General features: G+C 43.5%; 2 protein-coding genes across 3 annotated transcripts in view; both read right to left on the bottom strand.

Annotated features, from left to right (window-relative positions):
- Positions 1-4303: 4303 nt before the first annotated feature.
- Positions 4304-17693, bottom strand: LOC133949076 (protein-methionine sulfoxide oxidase mical3a-like). Its single transcript, XM_062383225.1, has 32 exons — positions 17385-17693; positions 17052-17259; positions 16862-16975; positions 16676-16777; positions 16401-16556; positions 16227-16327; positions 15792-16049; positions 15585-15700; positions 15216-15342; positions 15035-15128; positions 14728-14875; positions 14412-14608; positions 13357-13457; positions 13218-13280; positions 12874-12987; positions 12607-12684; positions 11555-11641; positions 10901-11063; positions 10433-10536; positions 8324-8396; positions 8011-8170; positions 7708-7859; positions 6872-7441; positions 6712-6794; positions 6571-6642; positions 6385-6435; positions 6074-6313; positions 5882-5975; positions 5692-5742; positions 5502-5601; positions 5357-5430; positions 4304-4869 (listed from the first exon to the last, which is right to left on the bottom strand). The coding sequence occupies exons 1-32, from the start codon at positions 17646-17648 to the stop codon at positions 4709-4711; spliced, it is 4476 nt and encodes a 1491-aa protein (XP_062239209.1). The 5' UTR covers positions 17649-17693; the 3' UTR covers positions 4304-4708.
- Positions 17694-18712: 1019 nt separating this feature from the next.
- svopl (SVOP-like) overlaps positions 18713-23843 on the bottom strand; it is a 5620-nt gene continuing 489 nt past the window's right edge. Inside the window, exons 2-16 of one of the 2 annotated variants that reach the window (XM_062382865.1) lie at positions 23177-23286; positions 22886-22977; positions 22643-22741; positions 22411-22482; positions 22195-22319; positions 21795-21858; positions 21593-21718; positions 21316-21444; positions 21188-21210; positions 20055-20251; positions 19856-19967; positions 19681-19762; positions 19504-19593; positions 19301-19414; positions 18713-19215 (exon numbers count right to left, since the gene is read on the bottom strand). In XM_062382865.1, coding sequence (XP_062238849.1) covers positions 19204-19215; positions 19301-19414; positions 19504-19593; positions 19681-19762; positions 19856-19967; positions 20055-20251; positions 21188-21210; positions 21316-21444; positions 21593-21718; positions 21795-21858; positions 22195-22319; positions 22411-22482; positions 22643-22741; positions 22886-22977; positions 23177-23286 — 1447 coding nt within the window. In that variant the 3' untranslated portion in view covers positions 18713-19203. Of the gene's footprint in view, positions 19216-19300; positions 19415-19503; positions 19594-19680; positions 19763-19855; positions 19968-20054; positions 20252-21140; positions 21215-21315; positions 21445-21592; positions 21719-21794; positions 21859-22194; positions 22320-22410; positions 22483-22642; positions 22742-22885; positions 22978-23176; positions 23287-23843 lie in introns of both variants that reach the window. The other variant, XM_062382864.1, reaches the window with a different exon arrangement.

Raw genomic sequence — 23843 nt, 5'->3', positions numbered from 1 at the left:
TCCTTATCAGCTCCCCCGTGTTTTCCCCTTTCCCCCTCCCCCCTTTTGTTTTTTTTCCCTCTACAACCAGCCGTGCTGCCTGGGTCCACTCAGGCCCCCCAGGGCACCACTTTAACACACATGCCTCGGGGGGAATCGAACTAGGATTCTCTGGGCCAGGGGCGTCATCTCTGCCACTACACCATTATTCATTTTACAATTTTGTTTCCATAAATCCCCATTTTTCATTAGTCTATGTTACTCCAGTATTAAAATACCACCTTCATAGATAAAATTAATCCCCAACCAGGTCTACTTAGTTTTTTAATTTAATTTTCCTCCATAAAATTTAGACAGAATGACGCCCAACAAATACTCCAACCCAGGCAGCAACCGTATTCATCCTTTCTCTGTCCCATGGTCCTTGCAGACGTGCTCTGCCTGGGGATCATACCCTGGTCCCCCGTTAGAGGGAGCGGAGCTCCTCCAACCGTGCCACCACTTTAAGATCAATAGGCCAGTGCAAATAAACCACACTCATGAACCCTGAACTCTAACCCTAACCCAACCCTAACCCTAACCCTAACCCTAACCCTAACCCTAACCCTAACCCTAACCCTAACCCTAACCCAAATATGAGAACTGTCATGCAACCCCTATACCTAATCAGGGACCCTCTACCCTAACCCTAACCATAGGGCCCCTTGCCTAAACCTAACCTTTAACCTCTAAGCAGGGCAATTGACCTGGAAATACCTCACCACACTACTTGGTTTATCAGACCAAACGAAGACTCCACACCAGTTGGTTTGAAAATTCTTTAATTGGAAGCACAGGAGGAAGACCCTAATAAAGGAAAAATGTACCCTCAAATGCCCCACCCAACTTGGTGTAGTATGGCTACGTAGAGGACCAAAAAATCCCAAAATTACGTAGCTGGAGCTATTAATCTGGCACAACGAAATAATGTTGTGAGAAAGAAAGGAAAACTGTGATGCCAAGGAGCCAGGAGAGTTTGAAAAGGGGAGGAGCTAGATGGGCTTTATAAATGATTGCAACTCCTCGGCCAGTCTCAGACAAGACACAATGCCTCAACGGAGAAACATCAGGGACAATCTCTAAACAGAGACCCACCATGGGGATGACATGACTGACTTCAAACAGACTTACTTACCTGCCCTTGCCTGAAGAAGGAACAAAATATTCCGAAACGTCGCGACAGGGCTAGACTTAAAGCTAAAAATGACTTACCTGATACTTACCTGACTAAGCAACGAACCCTCCCTCGGACGAGTGGAGAGAATTAAGCCTAAAATTGTACATTTGTAAATAGTTCGTTCATTTAACAGTCCACGTATGTGTAATTACACCGTGTAATAACTACTGTATTAGTTTGAAAGCACGGGACCTGTGACAAATGGGGACCAGGGAGCCTCCTGGAGTGAAGGACCGTGCACTTCCCACCACCTTTTTAAAGGAGGTGGGTTTATTTTCCCCAACCTAACCCGCCAGTGCCTCCTCCAGGTTCTCGCTTCCTGGTCCTCAGTCCAGCAGTCCTGTGTTTTTCATGACTCTCTTAGTCAGATGTTCTGTGTTGTAACTCAAATATGAGAACTGTCATGCAACCCCTATACCTAATCAGGGACCCTCTACCCTAACCCTAACCATAGGGCCCCTTGCCTAAACCTAACCTTTAACCTCTAAGCAGGGCAATTGACCTGGAAATACCTCACCACACTACTTGGTTTATCAGACCAAACGAAGACTCCACACCAGTTGGTTTGAAAATTCTTTAATTGGAAGCACAGGAGGAAGACCCTAATAAAGGAAAAATGTACCCTCAAATGCCCCACCCAACTTGGTGTAGTATGGCTACGTAGAGGACCAAAAAATCCCAAAATTACGTAGCTGGAGCTATTAATCTGGCACAACGAAATAATGTTGTGAGAAAGAAAGGAAAACTGTGATGCCAAGGAGCCAGGAGAGTTTGAAAAGGGGAGGAGCTAGATGGGCTTTATAAATGATTGCAACTCCTCGGCCAGTCTCAGACAAGACACAATGCCTCAACGGAGAAACATCAGGGACAATCTCTAAACAGAGACCCACCATGGGGATGACATGACTGACTTCAAACAGACTTACTTACCTGCCCTTGCCTGAAGAAGGAACAAAATATTCCGAAACGTCGCGACAGGGCTAGACTTAAAGCTAAAAATGACTTACCTGATACTTACCTGACTAAGCAACGAACCCTCCCTCGGACGAGTGGAGAGAATTAAGCCTAAAATTGTACATTTGTAAATAGTTCGTTCATTTAACAGTCCACGTATGTGTAATTACACCGTGTAATAACTACTGTATTAGTTTGAAAGCACGGGACCTGTGACAAATGGGGACCAGGGAGCCTCCTGGAGTGAAGGACCGTGCACTTCCCACCACCTTTTTAAAGGAGGTGGGTTTATTTTCCCCAACCTAACCCGCCAGTGCCTCCTCCAGGTTCTCGCTTCCTGGTCCTCAGTCCAGCAGTCCTGTGTTTTTCATGACTCTCTTAGTCAGATGTTCTGTGTTGTAACTCAAATATGAGAACTGTCATGCAACCCCTATACCTAATCAGGGACCCTCTACCCTAACCCTAACCATAGGGCCCCTTGCCTAAACCTAACCTTTAACCTCTAAGCAGGGCAATTGACCTGGAAATACCTCACCACACTACTTGGTTTATCAGACCAAACGAAGACTCCACACCAGTTGGTTTGAAAATTCTTTAATTGGAAGCACAGGAGGAAGACCCTAATAAAGGAAAAATGTACCCTCAAATGCCCCACCCAACTTGGTGTAGTATGGCTACGTAGAGGACCAAAAAATCCCAAAATTACGTAGCTGGAGCTATTAATCTGGCACAACGAAATAATGTTGTGAGAAAGAAAGGAAAACTGTGATGCCAAGGAGCCAGGAGAGTTTGAAAAGGGGAGGAGCTAGATGGGCTTTATAAATGATTGCAACTCCTCGGCCAGTCTCAGACAAGACACAATGCCTCAACGGAGAAACATCAGGGACAATCTCTAAACAGAGACCCACCATGGGGATGACATGACTGACTTCAAACAGACTTACTTACCTGCCCTTGCCTGAAGAAGGAACAAAATATTCCGAAACGTCGCGACAGGGCTAGACTTAAAGCTAAAAATGACTTACCTGATACTTACCTGACTAAGCAACGAACCCTCCCTCGGACGAGTGGAGAGAATTAAGCCTAAAATTGTACATTTGTAAATAGTTCGTTCATTTAACAGTCCACGTATGTGTAATTACACCGTGTAATAACTACTGTATTAGTTTGAAAGCACGGGACCTGTGACAAATGGGGACCAGGGAGCCTCCTGGAGTGAAGGACCGTGCACTTCCCACCACCTTTTTAAAGGAGGTGGGTTTATTTTCCCCAACCTAAACCCCTAACCCTAAACCCCTAACCCCTAACCCAAACCCAAACCCTAACCCAAACCCTAACCTAAACCCTAACCCTAACCTAGGCCCCAATCCTAACCCTAACCCAACCCAGTACCTAAATCCTAACCCTAACCCTATTAACCCTACTAACCCTAACCTAGGCCCCAATCCTAAACCTAACTCAACCCAGAACCTAAACCCTAATCCTAACCCTAACCCTAACCTAGGCCCTAACCCTCTCTCCGAGACCACAACCAATCATCCTCCCAATAACCCGGAAATCAAACCCATATTAATTCCATTCATATCTACATTCTCTCATCAAACAACCAGACTCCATAACCTCATTAAACCAAACTACTCCCACACCCAAACAATACATCCGGCCTTCCATAACCACAACACAATTTCAGCGTATAGAAAAAATCAAAGTCTCCATAGCCTCCTCATAAAATCCAAATATACAGACAATAGACCCCCATTCAAATAAAAAAATCAAAACCTTGAACCCTAAACCTAACCCAAACCTAACCCTAACCCCTAACCCCTAATCATTTTATAATATAAAATTCCGAATCAGAAAAAAATCAGCTTTAATTTGGAAGTGTATAAGAGAACAGGCAGTAATACCCCACCCGACTAGGTTAAACAGAGTCATCGTAAAGGACAAAGACCCAAAGAGGAGACTCCTGAGTATGTGGTCACGACCCAATTAATAAGCCTTGCTAGCTGGTTTGCAAACTTTAATTGGAGGGTATAATAGGAAGCAATAACACCCTGAGGAAGGTCCCACCCAACAAGACTAAGCAGAGTTATTGTAAAGGGAAAATAACCCAAAGTATACGTAACCTGAGTAGAATAAATACGAAAACGCCAGTTGGTTTAATCATCTTTAATTGGCGAGTCGAGTAGCTTACCTCCACGCCAGCATAGAAATTTATGGTGGGAGGAGCTAGAGGCGATGTAAAAGGCACAGTGATGCATGATCTCACTCTCTCAAGACACAACCTCAACCAGAGACCATGTAACGGACATATCCAAACATACACATGGCAGATTGGAAGTAGACTGTCTTCCAGATACAAAAACAAAACCCAATACTACTGTTATCTGGATGATATCTGGGGGATCTGGACCTACTCCAAAGAAGACTTCCAAAGCTAAATGAGTTAACTTAACAAGTTTAAACCAGCATCATGTCACCACAGAGCCTGACTGTGGGTTGTCTGGCTTAGTTCAGCTGGATAAAGAGATCCTGGATATGTTGAGACCAGGTCCAGGATCAGCTGAGTCCAAGGTCCAGGTTCTGGTCCTGCTGTTCCTTTGGCAGCTTTCTCTGCTCCTCCAGCACGGACACTAGAGAGTCTCTCTGCTGCACCACCTCCAACATCTCCCCCAACATCATACGCTCCTCCAGGAGCTGCTGCGCCCCCTTCAGTTGGTCTGAGGAACAGCAGCAGCAAGTCAAACAACAGCAACACACATCCCAAGAGGGAGTTCTCTTAAGCAAGAGCGTGTTAGAGTATACAATTTAAAACTCAGAAAAAACCGTGACAAGAGTTGGACACACACAGACTATACCTGACCCACATGCACACAGCTGACTCTCATGGAGCAAATCCAAGATCAGTCTATTTTATTAAGACAAAAGCATGTCCTGGGGTCTTGCGGTGTATAGTGACACAGAGCAGTGGTTATAGTTTAACACTTGATTAGCATTTAGCCATTTAGCGCTATAGGACAGATATTATAATACATTATAGGACAGATATTATAATCTGTCCTATAATATTAGAAACCTTCAAAGTCTCTAATCAAGTTACAAAGAAATCTGTCTTTACACTTACTTTAAAGTAAACCCAAACCTAACCCAAAAACGACAACGGCGACACAATTTTTTAAATATTTATTAAAATTGAAGTTAATTTACCATCAACTGCCATTTTCTCTCTGAGCTCCTGCTGCAGACGACTCTGTCGATCCTCCAGCTCCAGCTCCCGAGCACTGAAACACAGTTCACAGGTCACAGGTCACCCTCTGGTGAGCCTGAACCACACCACAGGTCAGATACTCACAATATGAGGAGTTCCGATTCATATCGAAGCAAAGAATTCTTCTGCTGAAGGAGCTGGAACCACTGAAGCATCAGAACCGGGTTCTCCACACGACCCAGCCCTGAGAGACAGACAGGTCAGATTGAGACAGACACACAGGTCAGAAACAAGGACACAGACAGTTAACAAAATATATATATTTGTTACTAACCTCCGAGATGAAGGTTGACATCTTGACAGTCGAGAGAATCTCCATAGTAATCTGATAAGTACAGTGTATACATGTTTGTATATAAACAGTGTATATTTATAGATGTAGAGTAAACCTGAATGGGTACACAGTGTATCTTTATAAATATATATATATATATATATATATATATATATATATATATATATACCAGCCTCTCCTCTCAGCGCTTTCTCCACCATCACTCCTTTCTCCTCCAGTTCTCTTTGTTTCTGTTCAACCTGCTGAAGACGTCTCTGGATCATCTAAAACACAAACAACTTTATTTATAACACAGGGACGTGTCTGTCGTCAGTTGTACCTCTTGTCATCAGATGAACCTTTTTTCCTCCGGTAAACTCACCTGAGCCTTGTGAAGTCTCTTCTGTTGTTCCTGTTTCGCTCGTCGTCGAGCGGCTCTCTGAACTCGTCTGGTGATTTTCGTGTCCAGGTCTTCGTCCTCTCGCCCCCTGTGGAACAAGGCCTCCTTCACGCTCAGACTGGACGGCTCCTTCGGCTCAACTATGACCCCGACAACCTCAGTGGGACAAGAGGATTGTCCATCAGCGTCCTGCAGGGGGAGTCTGTCCCTCCCAGAGTGTCTCTGGAACAACACAAACTTTAGATGAGTGGACAGACACCAGGACGTTAGAGACCAACAACATGCCTCATTACCTTGATGGCGTATGATCGTTTGAAAGCCAGAGCATGTGGAACATACAACGGCTGAGACGCAGGAAGAAGAAAGACAAAACCAGTCAATGTGATTTAAAAACCATCAGGTCTAAATAACGTGTACGTCACAACACCTGTCAATCACAACATGTATATATCATAACCCATCCATCACATATTGATCACCTCCTGTTCCTCCTCTTCCGTTATTGTGACTCGGTGAATTTCAGACGTGAGATCGAACACCTCCAGACGCAGCTACACACAACAGACATCATCAATTTATTGTATTTTGATTGGTTGTATTCTGATTGGTTGGTTGCTTACGTTGCTCCTGGGTTTTAGCGAACATCGTTGCAGCAGCGCTGATGACTCCAGATTTGACTCTTCAGTCAGACTTCCTCTCATATCTGGAGACAGGAAGTACGATTATAACATCATCACAAAGACCGCCGTCTTTCTAAATGTGTGATTATGACATCATCACCTGTAGCTCTCCTCTGATTGGCTGTAACCTTTGTCTTTACTGGAGGTGAAGTCCAGCCCCTCTTCTTTTCCTTGTTTCCGGAGAACACCGCCCTCCACAGAGCTCTGGCTCCGCCTCCTTCCATCTCCATCTGTCCAGGCTGCGGAGCCTCCTTGAGCCCCTTCAGCTGGAGGAGGCCCTGCAGAGGGTTGGAGAGGTGATGTCTCCTCCTCCCCCTTTCCGTCTCTACCTCCTCATCAAACCCTGCCTCTGCTTCTTCTGACCACGCCCATGTTTCATATTGGGGGAGAGGTTTCTTCGGTGGTAGTTCAGGGCTGATGTCATCGAATGAGCCCCACTGTCGGGGCACAAGCTGCTGACCGACTGTTTCCATTGAGGCCACAGTGTCTCTACCGTCATAGTGGGTGGAGTCAGGTATGGTGATAAAGGAAGCGGTGGAGGGAGTGGAACCAGGGGGCGGAGTCAATGATGAAAGTGTGGAATAAGGCTCCACAGGTGTTTCAGACCCTGTGATGTCACTTCCAGCCACTGAGGAGATGCTCTGAGGGACGGGGTTAAAAAGCTTCTCCCCTGAGGTGGGAGGGGTGATTAATGCTTCATATTTACATCCATTAATATTTAATGATTGACAGAATCATAGAATAAAAACCAGAATATTGTTCAATAAAAGTAAGTATGTATCTAGCTATATATGAAGGGTTAGGTTAAGGTTAAGATTTAGTTTAATAAGATGTTGAATTGGTTCGGACCTGTTTTACACTTGAGTGTACTCACACTCTACCAACAGGGGGAGACATACACAACACACAGAAACAAAGGACAGATGTGAAACTCACTGTTCTCCACCTCACTGCCTTCGTCATAATACTCCTCTTCATCCCCGTTTCTGCTGAGGAGGTGATGTAGAGTTTCCCTCAATGACGCGCTGACGTCCACTGAGGTCACATGACCTCCTTGATCCTCTTCCTGATCGCTCCCAGACTCTGAACTGAAAACACAAATACAGAGAAGAAGATGAAGAGCAGGATGATGAAAATGAAATGCCATGTATGGAAAATCGATGGTTTCAGTAAATGACAGTTTGCGAGATATTTTAATGTAACAGTTGAAAGTTTAGTTGGATTCTACTTGTCTCTGACCTCACTTCCTGTTTCTGCTCCAGATTCAGGTTGAACTGATTCAACGTCTCCTCTGAGATCTCATGGAGCTCCGCCTCCTCGCAAAGCCCCGCCTCGGTCGAGCTTCGTCTGCAGTTTTCGAGCTCGATTCTCTCGGGCATCGCCGCCATCACAGAAACTTCTGCAAACACGCCAGCACGGCCGCAAACACACACACACACACACACAGACACACACACACTAAAGCACAGTGATTCCAGAGTGAGGCTCCGAGGGAACAGCTGGCATATCTAGAAGAAATCTAGAAACGACCATGCGGGTTTCAAGCGCTCACCTGACGAGCGGCGACGCTCCGCCCAGTCCTGAGAGTCAGAGGAGGGGAGGGACGGGCCTGAGCCCTGAGACGCCTGTCAACAAAACAACACCCCCCCCTGAATCAAACTATTCATCATGACACAGATCCACTGATGAATAACGTACACATGCACACTCACCAAGGACAGTGGTCTGTGCTCTCAACACTGACATTCAAACGTGTGTGTGTGTGTTTGCTCGTCTATGTCCCTGTTCACAAAAACTTATATCACATGTATTAAGTTATCAAATCGATGATGTTTCATGTCTCTGGATCGTTCAGCTCACTTTAACCCTGATGTCGTGACTGTGCGCGTCACATCCTCTCGTGTTGTGTAGCAGGTTTAAACATGCGGACTGGAACTTTAATGTGCGTCTGTCCTGAAGCAGCGGTGTCAGAATTATTCAGCGGTGGGAAGGCGATAAAAAAATGGATGTAGCAGAAAAATGTAATCGATAATGTTTAGTCACTGTATCGATGCATTTCCACATCACTATATATATATACCTAACCCTAACCCTATATACAATGCATATAAAAAGTATTCACCCCCTTGGATGTTTCACCCTTTTGTTTCTTTTATACATGAAATCATGATCAACATGATTTGGCTTTTTTGACAAGAGTCTGCAAAAACAACCTCTTCTACAACAAAGTGGATACAGATTTTTTACAAAATAATGTCATTTGATTACAAATATATAAGGTAAATATAATGATTGCATCCATATTCCCCCCCTTCAGGTCAGTTCTTGGTGCTGCCACCACTATGCTTCACGGTGGAAATGGTGTGTTTGTGGTGATATGCAGTGTAGCTTCTTCTAGTGACCTCGGAGCCTCCCACGTGCTTTTGGGCGAATTTCAGTTGGGATTTCGTATGAGCTTTTTTCAACAGTTGCCATCTCTTTGCCGCTCTCACATATAGCTTTGAATAGTGAAGAACCCGGGCACCAGTTGTATGTCCACTCTCTCCCATCTGAGCCACTGAAGCTTTAACTCCTTGAAATTGGTTGTAGGTGTCTTGGTGCCCCCCCCCCCCCAACCAGTCTTCTTCCTGCCCGGTTCCTCGGACGGCCGGCTCTAGGCAGATTTAAACAAAGATGGATTTAACTGAACTCTGTGGGATGTCCAGTGAGTTAGAAATCTTTGTCGCCACCTCCTGATTTATACATTTCAATGATCTTTTCTCTGAGTTGCTTGGAGTGTTCTTTTGTTTTCATGTTGCAATTGTAGCATGAAAACTGATGAACCAGAGACTCGACCTCCCAGACACAGATGCATTTATACTACACACATCAACTGCACTCAGGCGATCTCCATTTCACTAACTGGGACACTGCTGGCATTAACTCGCTTGACCTCTGTTGAATTAGGTCAGTCACTTTAAAGGGGTCGAATGTTTATGCAAACACTTATTTTACACTATATAATTTTTAATTAATTGACATTATTTTGTAAAAATCTTTTTTAACTTTGACATGAAAGAAGCTTTTTTGCAAATTCTTGTCAAAAAAGCCAAATTATATTGACCTTGATTTCATGTTTAAAAGCAACAAAGGGTGAAACATCCAAGGGGGGTGAATTATTTTTATAAGCATTATATATATATATACATATTGTAAGGAGACCAATGAAGTTAAAAAACTCTATGTAGATAATGTTATTTTTATAGAAAATTTAAGTCAAAACACTTTACAGTGACCATTCAGTCATTCTCACTCTCACTCATCGTCATCCGCTTATCCGGGGTCGGGTCGCGGGGGGAGCAGCTCAAGCAGGGGGCCCCAGACTTCCCTTTCCCGGGCCACATTGACCAGCTCTGACGGGGGGATCCCGAGGCGTTCCCAGGCCAGTGTTGAGATATAATCTCTCCACCTAGTCCTGGGTCTTCCCCGAGGTCTCCTCCCCACTGGACGTGCCTGAAAAACCTCCCAAGGGAGGCGCCCAGTGGGCATCCTTACCAGATGCCCGAACCACCTCAGCTGACTCCTTTCTAAGTAAAGGAGCAGCGGCTCTAACATTCTAACATATTTAAATTCTTTTAACTTTCATTTGTTCACAGTGTCAGAAAACATTGTGCGTTCTTACCACAGATGTTCGGTGTGAAGCTGATCTGTCAGACGCCGTCGGCCTCCTCTTCGCCGTGGTGGTGTTCAGACAACAGTCGTAGTGATGGAGACAGTAAAACTTCCCTGAGACAGTGAATGCAGCATTAGGATAGATGTCCGTGCAGCGTCAGGATGGACACATGCAGTAGCGCCTGATCTGTAGTTTTTACATGAATGTTAAAATTGTTCCCGTGTGACACTTCAAACCCTCACCATGTGACCAATGAGCTCAACCCTCACCCTATCCCGAAGCTCAAACAAACATTACACATATTGAACATAAAACTATACACCCTTCATTTGTACTTGTATCTCAGTGAGGACACCAATTGTCAAAATGTATCCCCCATTAGGGTTTCATTAAAATATTTTAACTAAACTACAAACCGGGAAAGAAATATTTGCAAGTTTATGCGAACGATGACGTGTTTTCAGGAGTGAAACTAACCGGCGTGTTGGTCGAAGGTGTAAGCCGCCAGTCGGAGTGAGCTGCTGCAGAAATCACACTGGAAACAGCTGCGATGGAAGAACAAGCCCTCAGCACTCAGACGCTCCATCACGTAGACTCTCTGCTGACAGAAGAAACAGACATCGCTGCAGCAGACGGGAAACTGAAGATACAAAAAAAAGAACAAAAGAAACACGTCAGTGGAAATTTGAAGAAACAAGATAAAACGGATTTGTTGTTCAAGATATTTTAATCATAGACACAAACCTTCAAACCTTCCATCAGTTCTCTTCTCAACATTACACCGAATAGTAATTAACATAATCACATTCATTTTAAACATTACTTTCCCACTTGTTTTAAACGAGCTTACTTTCTAAAAATGCAAACGGAAAAGGTTATTTGATGTTGTCATATATGAATATGAAGGATATTTTAATACAATCTGTGACTCTGGTTGAAAAGACATGAGCAGCTTCAGGCTGATCTCAACTCGTCTCTGATATAAAACTTTCTGCCCTGAAGACTCAACAATAAAACACAAACGACCATGATACGCCCACTAAGTCCAGGTTAGAGTTCATCGTTTCCACCTCTTTTGAGAACAGGTGACAAACACAACAGAGACACCCAGAATGCACTGCAGCATGGTACCTGCTCGTCCCTGATGAGGGCGCTCTGACACTTGATCTTCTCTTTGAATCGGAAACTCATCTGTTCCTGTTGGAGAGTTCGTTTTCTCTGTAGAGACACACAAGGATTATCATAGAAAAATATTTGAAAGGCCAAATATCATGTACAATCCTTGTAAAATCCTGGAGTTATAAATCATAGAAAATCGTTGATATATCTGATCAAATCAGAGACATGTTTAGTTTCATACATTGAACGTTGGCTGGTCATGTTAAACATGATAGATCACTTTGAACATTTTAAAACATATAAAACATGTTCTCTATGATCTAACATATTTTACTTGTTCTAAATCAATGGTGTCCGGCTCGCTCCGCTCCTCGGCTAGTGGAGCCTGTGCATGCCGCCTGGCTCTCAGGCCGGAGGGAGATGGAGATAGGAGGAAGGAAAAATATAGAGAGATAAGCCTGAGAGTCACGGTGAACTTGACGGTTAAGGCACTTGGTTCTCTGGAACGCTGGAAAAATTATTTAATATCATTAAATACTCTGCAAGTGAGATGAGTGGAGAGAACCTCTCGCTCCATGTGCGTCTAGCCGGGCATGGCGCACCGTGGCAATCTATGGAGTTTCCCCCCCAAAAAAGTGTGCGTCCTATTTCTCGGCAGGCCAGTTAAGATTGACATATGATATTTTATCGTGGGCCGGATATAATTTCACCGCAGGTCACTTTCGGCCCGTGGTACAATTATATCCGGGCCTTGAGTTTGACTTGTCTGTTCTACATGTTGATGGTGTAAATGACCTTGTTACTTGTGGAAAATGAATGTCGGGGCTTGTGGACACGTGATGACAGCAGGAGCAGTATGGAGACATGTTATGTTTTTTAATTATGTCTGAAGCTTTGGTCACAAGTTACTTCAGCTGCATCAGATTCTGCTCTGACGGTTGACCCCTGAAACTGCAGAAGTGTTTTGTGGACTCAAGTACCTTTATAGTCATTGAACTTCTGCTGGAGTTTTATATGAAAAAAATCCTAAATCTTTAACCATCTCTACTGCTCCTAGACTTTACCGGTCTCCATGAGGACGGCTGGGCAGCAGCATCCGCAGACTCTGAGGCTGGATGGACACTGGACAACACCTCCCCCTGCTGGTCAACAACAGAAATGATACAAACACGCATTTATTTAAATTTCCATCCTCCGAGTTCTGCTGGAACAAACTGTCCATAAAGGTCTTTAAAAGGAACATTCCACAACTATAAGCCAATCAAGGAATGTTGTTGTTGACAACGACCCAACGTCACTTAATTATTAATCAGAAAAGTCTCTGAACACACCCGGTGAGGTGAAGCTGAAGAAGATAACGTCTGGTCCAGCTTTGCTTGCAGCTGATTGGCCATGAGACGAACTCTGGATCCAGTGGACATGCACAAAGACACGTTCTCGCACACCTGTCCGTCGACGCCGCCGTTAGGGTTAGGGTCACATGAATAGGGAGGATAAAAGGAAACGTCAGGTTCGGACCTTTAAAAATGATCTGAAGTCGTCGAACATCTGAGGATTTCTCTTTTTGTTACGAACGTAGGGATGGCAACCTGAAAAAATAACACCTCGATATATATATATATATATATATATAATTTTAGGTTTTAATTGTGTGGAAGAAGACTTCAAACCTGACCTCCTGCTGCTCTTCACTCAGTCCACTGGTCTTCCTCCTTTTACCTGCAGCGTCTCTTAGCTCCTGTTGACACAGAGGCTGCGTTCAGCTGAATGTTAAACACTGTTAATAAAGTTATAAACATTCAAACAGACAGAACCTTTGGGTTCGATTTCCTGGACGGACTGTGTCCAAGTCGACTGAGGAGGGAGACAGGAGTGACGAGCGCTGACCTCAGATCTGAGCTCCGACTCAAACATCCTGAAACAACAAGACCATTTAATGCAGTTTTTTTATTTTTTACATATTTAGACTCTTTTTCATTTTATCTTATTTGTTTGCTAATTTAATTGTTGGTTTATATTAATTAGTTTTTAATTTGATTCCTTTTCTTCTTCTGACTCATGTTATTTAAACATTTGTCTATTTGGGTCAATTGTTTTGATCAATCTGATAACCTGCAGTTTCACCAGCAGGGGGGAGTGTGTCCTAGAGCAGATTCAATTCAATTTTATTTATATAGCAGCAAATCATAATATACATTGTGTTAAGGCTCTTTACATATTAACACCTTAAAGACTATAAACAAACCAACAGTTCAACAATGAGCAGCTCTGACAACTGAGAGAGAAAACCACCATCGGGTTTCAGTTCTTACGTGTTATAATGAAACAATATCAGTGTATTGATTATAAATGATGGCAGCAAATATTCTATAATAATAATAATATAATAATTGGGTGTTCATTTTAATATGTTCTGGTTTAATAATCTGTTGTTGTGAGTTTCCGACTCATTCCTGTAGATCAGGGGTGTCCAAGCTTTTTATCCCGAGCCACTCATGACGCCCGTTCTGAGGGACAGCTGCAAAACAGTGGGCCATAGTCCATCACATTACATTTCATTTAGCTGATGCTATCCAAAGTGATTTACACTTTGGATACCCTTGAATACAATAAGTGCATTCAAGGGTACAAACCCAGAACAACAAGAATCAAGAAAGTACAATTTCTTCAAAAATAGAGGAAAACCACAAAGTGCTATAATTAAGTGCCATTTAAGTGCTAATAAAATTGTTAGTTTAAGCCTTTTTTTTTTTATTTTGAGGCGGGCCAATTTAAAATGGATGGCGGGCCGCAGATGGCCCACGGGCCGTAGTTTGGACACCCCCCCTGTAGATAAACAGTTTTTCGGAGCGCAGTGTGGTGCACTCACCAGCAGAGGGCGGTGAATCTTTGAGCAGCTGGTAGAACTGACTCAGGTAAACGACCATAGACAGAGAGTCCGGTTCTCCGACTGACAACATCTCTTCCACCGTCATCAAAGGAGAAATCCCCAACTGTTGTTCTGCGACATCAAAACCCAGACGAGTGTTTTCTTCTACTGACGACTCATCGAGAGCGTCAAAGTCTCTGAGGACAAACAGGAAGTAAATCAGCGTTCTGTCAATGACGGCAAATGTTCTAGAGATTTCAGAGGATCAATCAACAATTTTTAGCTATAATGAATTATTAACATTAATTATCTTTACATGAGCTCGGGCCGACATCGGTGGATGACAGCACACACAGCGAGGCCGCTCTTCCAAGAAGTAGTCAGGTCAGTCACAGCTACGCCACGGTAACCACGCGTCTGCTCCTGACACCACGACAGCAGCTGATTGGTCTGTGGCACGGAGTCTGTCAGACGGCAACCAGACACAGGACCAATTAAAATCGAATTAAATCAACAGGTAGGCTGGAGGAGTTAGTGTGAAGTTGGGGGATTTTGTTGCTGATGGGAGGTGGCTGTTCTTGAGGGTGGGTGATCTTAAAGTGGGAGGTGTTTAAATACATCACCCTCTCCGAGTGTCCTGGGCGAAGGCGTATGGATGATGTCACCCCAGTTTGCATTAAGCGACGCCTCTTCTCCAGTGTCCAGCAGGTGTCTCACCTGAAACCACATCATCCAATGATGAGATTGGCTGGTTGTGTGGTCAGATGACTCTGTATGTGTATGTGTGTGTTTGTATACGTGTACCTGGTCAGGTGTGATACGGTGTGTGTTGACATTGACGTAGCGTGTCGTTGGATCCACAGAGAAAACACTGATGTTCTTCTGCATGTTCTCTGGAGTCGTCTGAGGGAGGAGACGATACAAACTCTCTCTGAAAGACAAGAGATGTCGCCAGGTGAGTGTTGTGGGTGTGTGGTTTCCATGTGTGAGAGTTTGGTGTCCAGGTGTGTGTGTTGTCCAGGTGTGTCGTGTCCAGGTGTGTATGTGGTGTCCAGGTGTGTGGTGTCCAGGTGTGTGAGTGTGGTGTTGAGTAGTGTGTGTGTCCGTGTGGATCCCAGGTGCGTGTGTGGTGTCCATGTGTGTTTGGTGTACGTGTGTGTGTGGTCCTCTCACCTCTCAGCCAGGACATCCAGCGGAGCTCCGCCCTGAGACCAGCTCCTGATCATCCAAGCTGAATCTAGAGCCGCAAGGAAACCACGAGCTACACCTGTTCCCATTGGCCAGAAGGGCTGAGGGGGGCAGGGGCAGAGAAACAGACAGACAGGTTTACACACTTGCTATCCCTCCACCTGCCTCACCTCTGCCAGAAACCTGTCTCACCTCCAGCAGGCTGTCCCCCACCAGTGTGACAAGTAGCTGGTGTCCCTGGCGTTGTCGGATCATGCCGGCGTTCTCAGATGCGTACATGCAGGTGAAGTCAAACATGGCGACGTCTGGCTTACCATAGTGGTTCACGGCGAAGTCTAGAGACGGCAGCTGGTGATTAGTGGAGAAGTTGGCAGCCTCGCGGGCGTACACCTGCAGTGCATGATGGTCCACGTTCCCCCGTGAGAGGAGCTGCTCAGTGTCAGCAAAGTCCTGACAGAGGAAAATGTTTTATTTTATTTCAGACATGCCTGGTTTTAACGATTCCTCTCTGATGTTTGAAGTTGAACTTTTCTGAATATCTTTTTCAGATTCCGTGGCTGTCAACACTCGTGTGATGGTTGTGACGCCACCAAGTGGATGTGTCAGTCCTCAGTGTGTTTTGTGTACCTGTAGAATAACTCTTTTCTCCAACAGACTCCGTTTCTTTGCTGTCATCACAAAGTAGTGAGTGTCGTCTTTGTAGTAGACAATGTTTTCCAGGTCGATCCCTGAAACACTCATATGTGAGAACAGTAACCGAAATCTTTGTCATGAATTTAATCATAAAGCATAAATTAAAACCTGTTTCCTGTCGAAGCTCCTGGAAGAACCTCTGGTTGAAGATGAAGGCGACCCCGCTGAGCTCCTCCACTTTGGCCTCAGCGCTGGTGTTTCTGTTTTTAAAGTTGGCCGTGATGGCGATGGCGAGTTTCCCTCTGAACTCTTTACGTCTGAAACCTGTTAATCACACACGTCAGGAGGACGCTCCTCTGTCCAATCAGAGGACGGTATCACTTTAACTCGACTTTGTTCGTCTCAGGTGGAAACGTATTACAACTTGACTCCTGTTTTTGTACCTGGCAGCGTGTTCCTGCGTCCGTCCGCTCCAACGATGACGTCAAACTCCAGATGATTAACAGGATGACACTTTGGATTCACCTCCATTCTCCAGCCGACCTCTGGAAAGGTGAACAGGAAACTCTGAACTCTGTATTCAGATCATCAAAAAAAAGCTCATCTCTTGATCAAAATAACTTCCTCACTGCGTCTTTGGTCGTCCGGCGGCTCCACCAGGTTTTTAAATTCCACATTGACGTGAACTTCTACCCCCAGGAGTAAGGCGACCTTAAGCAGGACCAGCTGCAGCTGACGGATACCTGAAGAGGAACACAGGTGGCGCTGATGAGCGGATCCAGATGCTGTTGTCACATGTGTAGCAGATAACTGACTCACTGATGTGGTCGATTGAGCTGGCGCAGAACTTTCCGTAGAACTTTTTGGCGCCTAGGCCCCGCAGGTCATGGATGGTGAAGGGCCACAGGTGGAGAACGTTGTTCCTGGAGAACGAGTCTCTCTTCTCCAGCAGCACCACCCGAGCTCCCATGAAGCTCAGCTCCACCGCCGTCCTCAGACCGCACGGCCCCGCCCCAATAATCACACACTGACCAATCAGAGAGAGAGACAGGAAACAGTATAACTTTTATTACATCTTTAAAATATATAATGTCAAACAATGTATATAATGTCGATGACGTTTATAACAGCAATAACTTCTTTAGACTGTACCGTTGTGTTGTTGCAGACCCGGGCCCTCAGGTACTCCTGCTGTGCGGCCCTTCGTTCCAGCTTGGCCCACAGAGCGTTGGCCCTCCAGTAATTGAGGCGGCATTTGATTGGTCGGTACAGCGGCCTCTCCGCGGTGCTGGTGTCCATCTGCAGATGTTCACACAACTGGCCGAAGGTTTGCAGCACCGCCCTGCAGGTCGACGCCGACACAAACTCATCAAACAGCTCGTGAGCTCGACTTTCTTGGTAAGGCTCGTCTCCCATGGTGACCCTGGGGGGAGCAGGGCACCATGGGAAGGGCGTCACCTGTTGATGATGTCACAGACAGACTCCAGCTTGCCTCCTGTAAACATGATATCATGTTGTTTCATATTGTGTTAGTGTGAGTTCAGTGTGGAGTTCCTCTGGGCTCCAGACTGGGGCCACTACTGTCTGTGCTAATTAGCAGTTAGCTGATAACATTCATAAACTTAAAAAATGTGTCCATGAGCACACTGTAAATAAAGATGGATGACTTGACGGCTCCCAAAGGTAAAGCCACATCACGTCCATCACCCCCTGGTGGCTGTCTGCTGTATAGGCCACAAAGTTCTCCATGTTAGCAGGTGGGAAAAAGAGGTGCTGCTAGTTGATGCACTGTGTGAATGTGTGTGTGTAACTGATTTGTTTGAATATTATTTCTGACTTCATCTGCTGCGTAGTTACATGTTAGGTCGTCATGGTAACACCTCAATTTATACAACAATAAATAATGTGTGTGTTTACTCACGTCTCAGAGCTGCCGGCCGTCTGTTGTTCACCTGAATCCTCAGCTGCTGCGGCTTAATCCACACTAATCACTCACACCCACACACACAGAGACACACACAAGGGGCGGGGTCAGTGGAGAGTAGGCCCCGCCCGTGAGGACAGACAGTAATCTCTGGTATTTGAGGTGATGAGATTAACAGAGCAGATAATCTTCATCTTCATCTTCAGCGTCTCCACACACCAGCGCCACACGTTCTAGTCTCAGCTCTGGGTGAACCAAACACCTGAATTTAAAGAGACAGTACGCAGCATGTCGTCTCTGTTCATTAAGTCATAAAGATGATGATAAAACTAAACAACTTGTTCAACCTACAGTTTAGTTATTAATAATAATACTTGTTATTTATATACAATAAACAATTATTCATCAAAACAAGAAGATTCAATTATTGTAAATAAAAACTATTACTATTGTCACAGATGTATTTTGTGTATTTTTGGATGAAATTATTTCAGAAATTGACTAATCTTTTTTTTCTGTTTGATCTTTGTCTTTTTATTATTCAATTCAAACATTTTTCAGGCTAAATAAACACGAAATAGAAATTTTGTTGACAGTTACACAAATAACATCTTAAACATTGATAAAGTACAATTTCATTTATATTGTAACACATAAATACATAAACAATCTGCAGAACAATCAATGAAACATAGGGAAAAAAACTTTATATGTATAAAGTTCGGTAACAAATAAGAACTGAGAATATATTTTAATACAAGTATTTGCTATTAACCATTATATGATTCCAATAAACCAAAACCTAACTGTTAATGATCCTATTTAACACACAGCCCATTTATTTCATGTAAAATGTCTTTAACAAGTATTTGAATAAAATATTTGATATTTGATATTTGAAGCTGAAACAGCAGCGGTTCTATAATAGTTTTTTTTTATTATGAATTAATAAATTAATTTAATTAAACAAAAACACTTTAGCTCAGTAACAAACAATTTCTTTACAATAATATTACAAACAGTAACAGACGTTTCACTTGGACGTCATCAAGAGTTTTGCTGGAAGAATAAATAAATTGAATTATTACTTGAATGTGTGTTCAGGAAAAAATACGAAACAAAGTTTATAAAAAGAGTTTCTCACCAGCAGCGCTCGTCCTTTAGTTTCAAACGGCAGCAGAAAGTTTAGCGCCGCACAGATGACACAAGTCACAGCAAACGGACTGAGTGCCAGAATCACCGACTGAGACATCAACACCTGAACGCACCACATTCAATGGATTATTGTAATAATTATGCTGACTTTAGCTGTTAGAGAAATTCTCTTTATCTCAAACCTCGACCCACCTGAGCCATAAACGGTGCGATCATTCCTCCAATTCGACTGAAGGACGTACAGAAACCCATCCCCAGAGACCGAGCCACTGTCGGATACACCTGAGGAACCAAAACCAACGTGTCCTGAGACCCAATCAACCAAAAACAACCGAGTAAAAAACAGCAGTAGAACTAGTGTGGACAAACCTCAGCCGTGTAGATGTAAATCACATTAAAGTTCATAGAGACCAGAGAACGCAACAGGAACAGCAGCACTGTGAAGCCAAACCTAGAGACAGAGACAGAAGGACAGACTAGACCGTTGTCCTCATAAACCTGGACAGTCAGACTAGATAAGCAGAGAAGAGTGTGACGTTCTTACATGGTGGTGCAGATGTTGACCATCATGAACAAAATGGCCGAAAGCAGCTGCAACACCGTCAGAGTCTTCCTCCGTCCCACCACATTCAGCAGACAGATGTTTAATGGGATCACTAGGGACAGGGTTAGGGTTAGAGAGACCGTCCTAATGAAACATCCTAGAGATGCCCTGGACTTCGTCTGAACTCATTTTGACTCACATGCCACCTCTCCCAAGCAGCTGATGAGCAGAGTCTGGTAGTCACTGATTCCAAAGGGGATGCAGTAACACAGTCCGCCCTCCTGGCGGTGTTTGACCTGATGGTCACCGTCAGCGTCCGTCACACACAATAAGTTTTTTTCCAACAGCTCGGAACTGCTCAGCACCGAACCATAGTACACGAAGGATGCAACAAACCTGACGGATGAAAGACGAAAGTTCAGAAAGTAAAATCTGATCCTGTATTTATTTAGCTACGGGAAGTAAAAATACTTTTTGTCTAAAATGCTTATTTCAAAATAAATGTCAACTGTAAGATACATTTTGAAGCAGAGGTTTTAGAGGTGACATCACAACCATCACTATGTTTAAACAGCCAACTTTCTGCAGTTCACACAGAACAGAGCGTGAAACGATCCTTCAACAGCTTCAATGTTTATCGGTTGTTTATCTCACAAACTGGCAACACTTCCTGTAGCCTGCTTCTTTAGAATAAGAGCGCTCTGACTGAATCCAATCCTTTCTTTTTAAAAGGTTTTTATTGTGAAACAGTTGCACTAGTGGAAAATGCACAGCTTCATACTTTATGGTACTGGTATTTATTTAGGGAACAGTAGAACTTCCATACAAGGAAGTAGTATAGATTTACCAGACATCTCAGAAAGGCTGTAGTTGTATTCAAATTTGACGTAAAGAACCTCAGGTAATGGGCAGTAGTCGTTTAATTATGGCTATTTAATGGTAACCATGTGTAAAAATAGCTCTGACAGTAGCACCGCAGCCGGTGTGAACTACACGCAGCAGTTCCACGGCCGACCTGCAGCCGCTGTGCCCCTGGTGCTACGTCACTCTAGATCCAACCTTGAGGAGTGGTATCGTAGCTAGTCTGTGTTTGACTTTAAGCCTAGAAAAGTAAGTACGTGTGATGTGTTGTTCTTCTTTGAGTCACAGAAGTAGTTTTATTATTTTAACTCTCCATAAACAATTGACTCTGGCAATATTTAAACTTTTATTAAAAATAATTAAATATGGTAAACTAGTTTTAAATAAACTTCTTCTGTAAAATATATAAATTAAATTTCATTACCAAGAATACCACAGCAGTAAAGACGTTCTCCTGAAAGTAGAACTAACCAGAATCCTCCAACTACCTCGTTCTTCCTGAAACACAAACATATATAAGATAGCAATAATAACAACATCTACTAATAACCTGACACACCTTTAATAACATTATATTACTATTAAACCTCTAAACGAACCTCAGCCGCCTCGACAAGCCGTCCTGGAGGAAGTGATACACGGTTCATTTTGGCGATCCACTGCAGAGTTTTAACGGCGGCCTGGACGTTTCCTGCCGACACGTTGTAACGAGCTGATTCTGGTATAAACTGAAACAAATCCATACAATCAGTTTCTGATCCCATGACTTCAAACATTAACATTTATTTTCATGTGATGGTCAGTTAGTACTTGATCTGGTAGATTTAACTTTATATATACATGTTTATATAAACAGCTGCGGTAAGAAAGACTGACCTTGAAGAGGAAGATGAGGATGATACTCGGAGCCACAGAGATTCTGATCATCCACCTCCAGCCCAGAGTCGGAACCACCGTCATCCCCAGGATGATGATGAGCATGGAGCCCATCATCCAGAAGATCTAACACACAAACAGACAGAGAGCATGCTGGGATACGTCCTGACGACACAGGTGTGATGTTTGGCTTCAAACTCACGGAGGCCAGAGGCAGCAGGTACGCTCGATACTTCGCTGGAATAAACTCCGTCTTCAACACGAACCTGAAATCACAACCAAATTTAAAATATGAATTTAATGGTTCCCACTATTTAATGGTTTATTAACTACATTTACATTTTTCACATTTTCCCCCTCAAACAATGTTTAAATTCACAGAACTTTAATTGGAATTTTTTAAATGGTCATTTAAATAAAAGTAATCAGTCTTTATGTTAACGTGAATGTTACCATTTTTAAATCAATCAATTAATGAATAAATCAGTTAATTCAAAGAGAAGAAAAATGAAGCAAATTAACTTAGTCTTTGATTCTCGTCAACGTCTTAGTAAAACATTTTAAGAAAAGTTGTGTGTGTGTGTGTGTGTTGATCAGCTAACCCCTGCGACACTCCTGCAACACCGCAGCCGACCATGCTGCGCAAGAAAATGAACCATCCGTACGACGGAGCGAAGGACGTGAGGAGGGAGAAGTAGGCGCTCCACACGAAGCCTCCAAACACCACCTGCACGCACACACACACACACACACACACATATATACACATGGTGCGGCCAAACATAATGCGTGTGTGAAAATACTGAGACGTGTTTGACCTTCCAGCGTCCGTATCTGTCGGCGACGTATCCACTGAGAACGCCACAAACCATGAAACCAAGAAACACCATCTGAGAGAAAACACACACACGTGTATGTCCAGTACTGGGCGTCACAACGACACGTCGAAACCGGCACAATATCCTTTGATATTCAACCCAACGAAATGAACATTTAAAAAAATGGTAGGAAAGTCTACACACACTCGAATCAATCAAAGAAAAAACTCACAGTAGAGACGAGCGCCACCTGCCAGTCGTCCAGACGCCACTCACAACGAATCTCAGGAGAGACGATGGCTAACAGCATGATCTCCATCGCCTCAACAATCTACACACACGCACACACACAGTGAGTTGAGGTGAATAAATTATGTGACATACACCTGATACCTGCTCTCTGACACCACTGAGTGTACGTGTGTATTTGTGTTTGTGTGTGTGTATGTGTATGTGTGTCGAATTAGTGACTCACATTTGAGCTCCCCATGATTAGGAAGAGGAGGATGTGGAAACGACCAAAGCCGATGGTTTCAACAGCATCTTCAACCGTGAATGTCGGATCAGCTGCAAGACAAACAAATACACACACAGAAGTTCAGGCTCTGACTTGTCAATCAATCAAATTTGATTTGTATGGCCCATGTTCACGGTTGTCCAACATGTTGCTGCCACCTTGTGGTAACAGGTGTGATGTGTCGTTTCATGTCATGTCAGTGATCTGGAGGGATGTTGATCAGATTTATTGATTATTGATCTCACTCACCATCGCTGCAGACCCTGGTACCCTGCTGGTCCTCTGCAGGTTTCTCCTGCAGTTCCACCTCCTGCAGATGGATGGCACTCACCAGCTGAGTCTTCATGTGATCATTCATCCTGGAACAAACATGTTCTCATCATGTGTTCATCACTTTGTAGTTTGAGTGAACTGAGCTTTTAAATTCAGATCCAACATTTTAAGTGAACATTCAAGTTAAAATGTGATGATTGTTATTGTTTACTTTGTGTCAACAGATGACTCAATATCCACAACACTGTTAAATTATTATTATTATTAGACAACTTGCACTCATATACTTTTTTTTAATTCATCAATACGTCTGATTGGCATTTTTTAATGACCCACTGATGGATCAGTGAATGAATATTTTAGTTTCTAATTAATAGAAACTAAATGGAGATTAATTAGGTTTTTAGACTCACTATCATTGACGCATTTCAAATTATCTGTTTTTTAATCATTATTTAATTTGTTAAATGTATATAATTGTTACTGCTTGTTGATCCGATGATTGTTTTAGTTCTTGTAAATCTCACTTTGAGTAAAGTTCATTAGGGTCATGATTCTGTTAACTTCAACCAAACTCCTTTAAAAACTCTGAAGATTTAACATTAAAAAACTGAGGCTATGACAGCTTCACATAACTAGATTT

Source organism: Platichthys flesus, chromosome 23 (assembly GCF_949316205.1).
Source record: "Platichthys flesus chromosome 23, fPlaFle2.1, whole genome shotgun sequence".
NCBI classification, from domain to species: Eukaryota; Metazoa; Chordata; class Actinopteri; order Pleuronectiformes; family Pleuronectidae; genus Platichthys; species Platichthys flesus.
The sequence above is the reverse complement of the archived record's forward strand: the minus strand, read 5'-3'. Positions and strand labels throughout refer to the sequence as shown.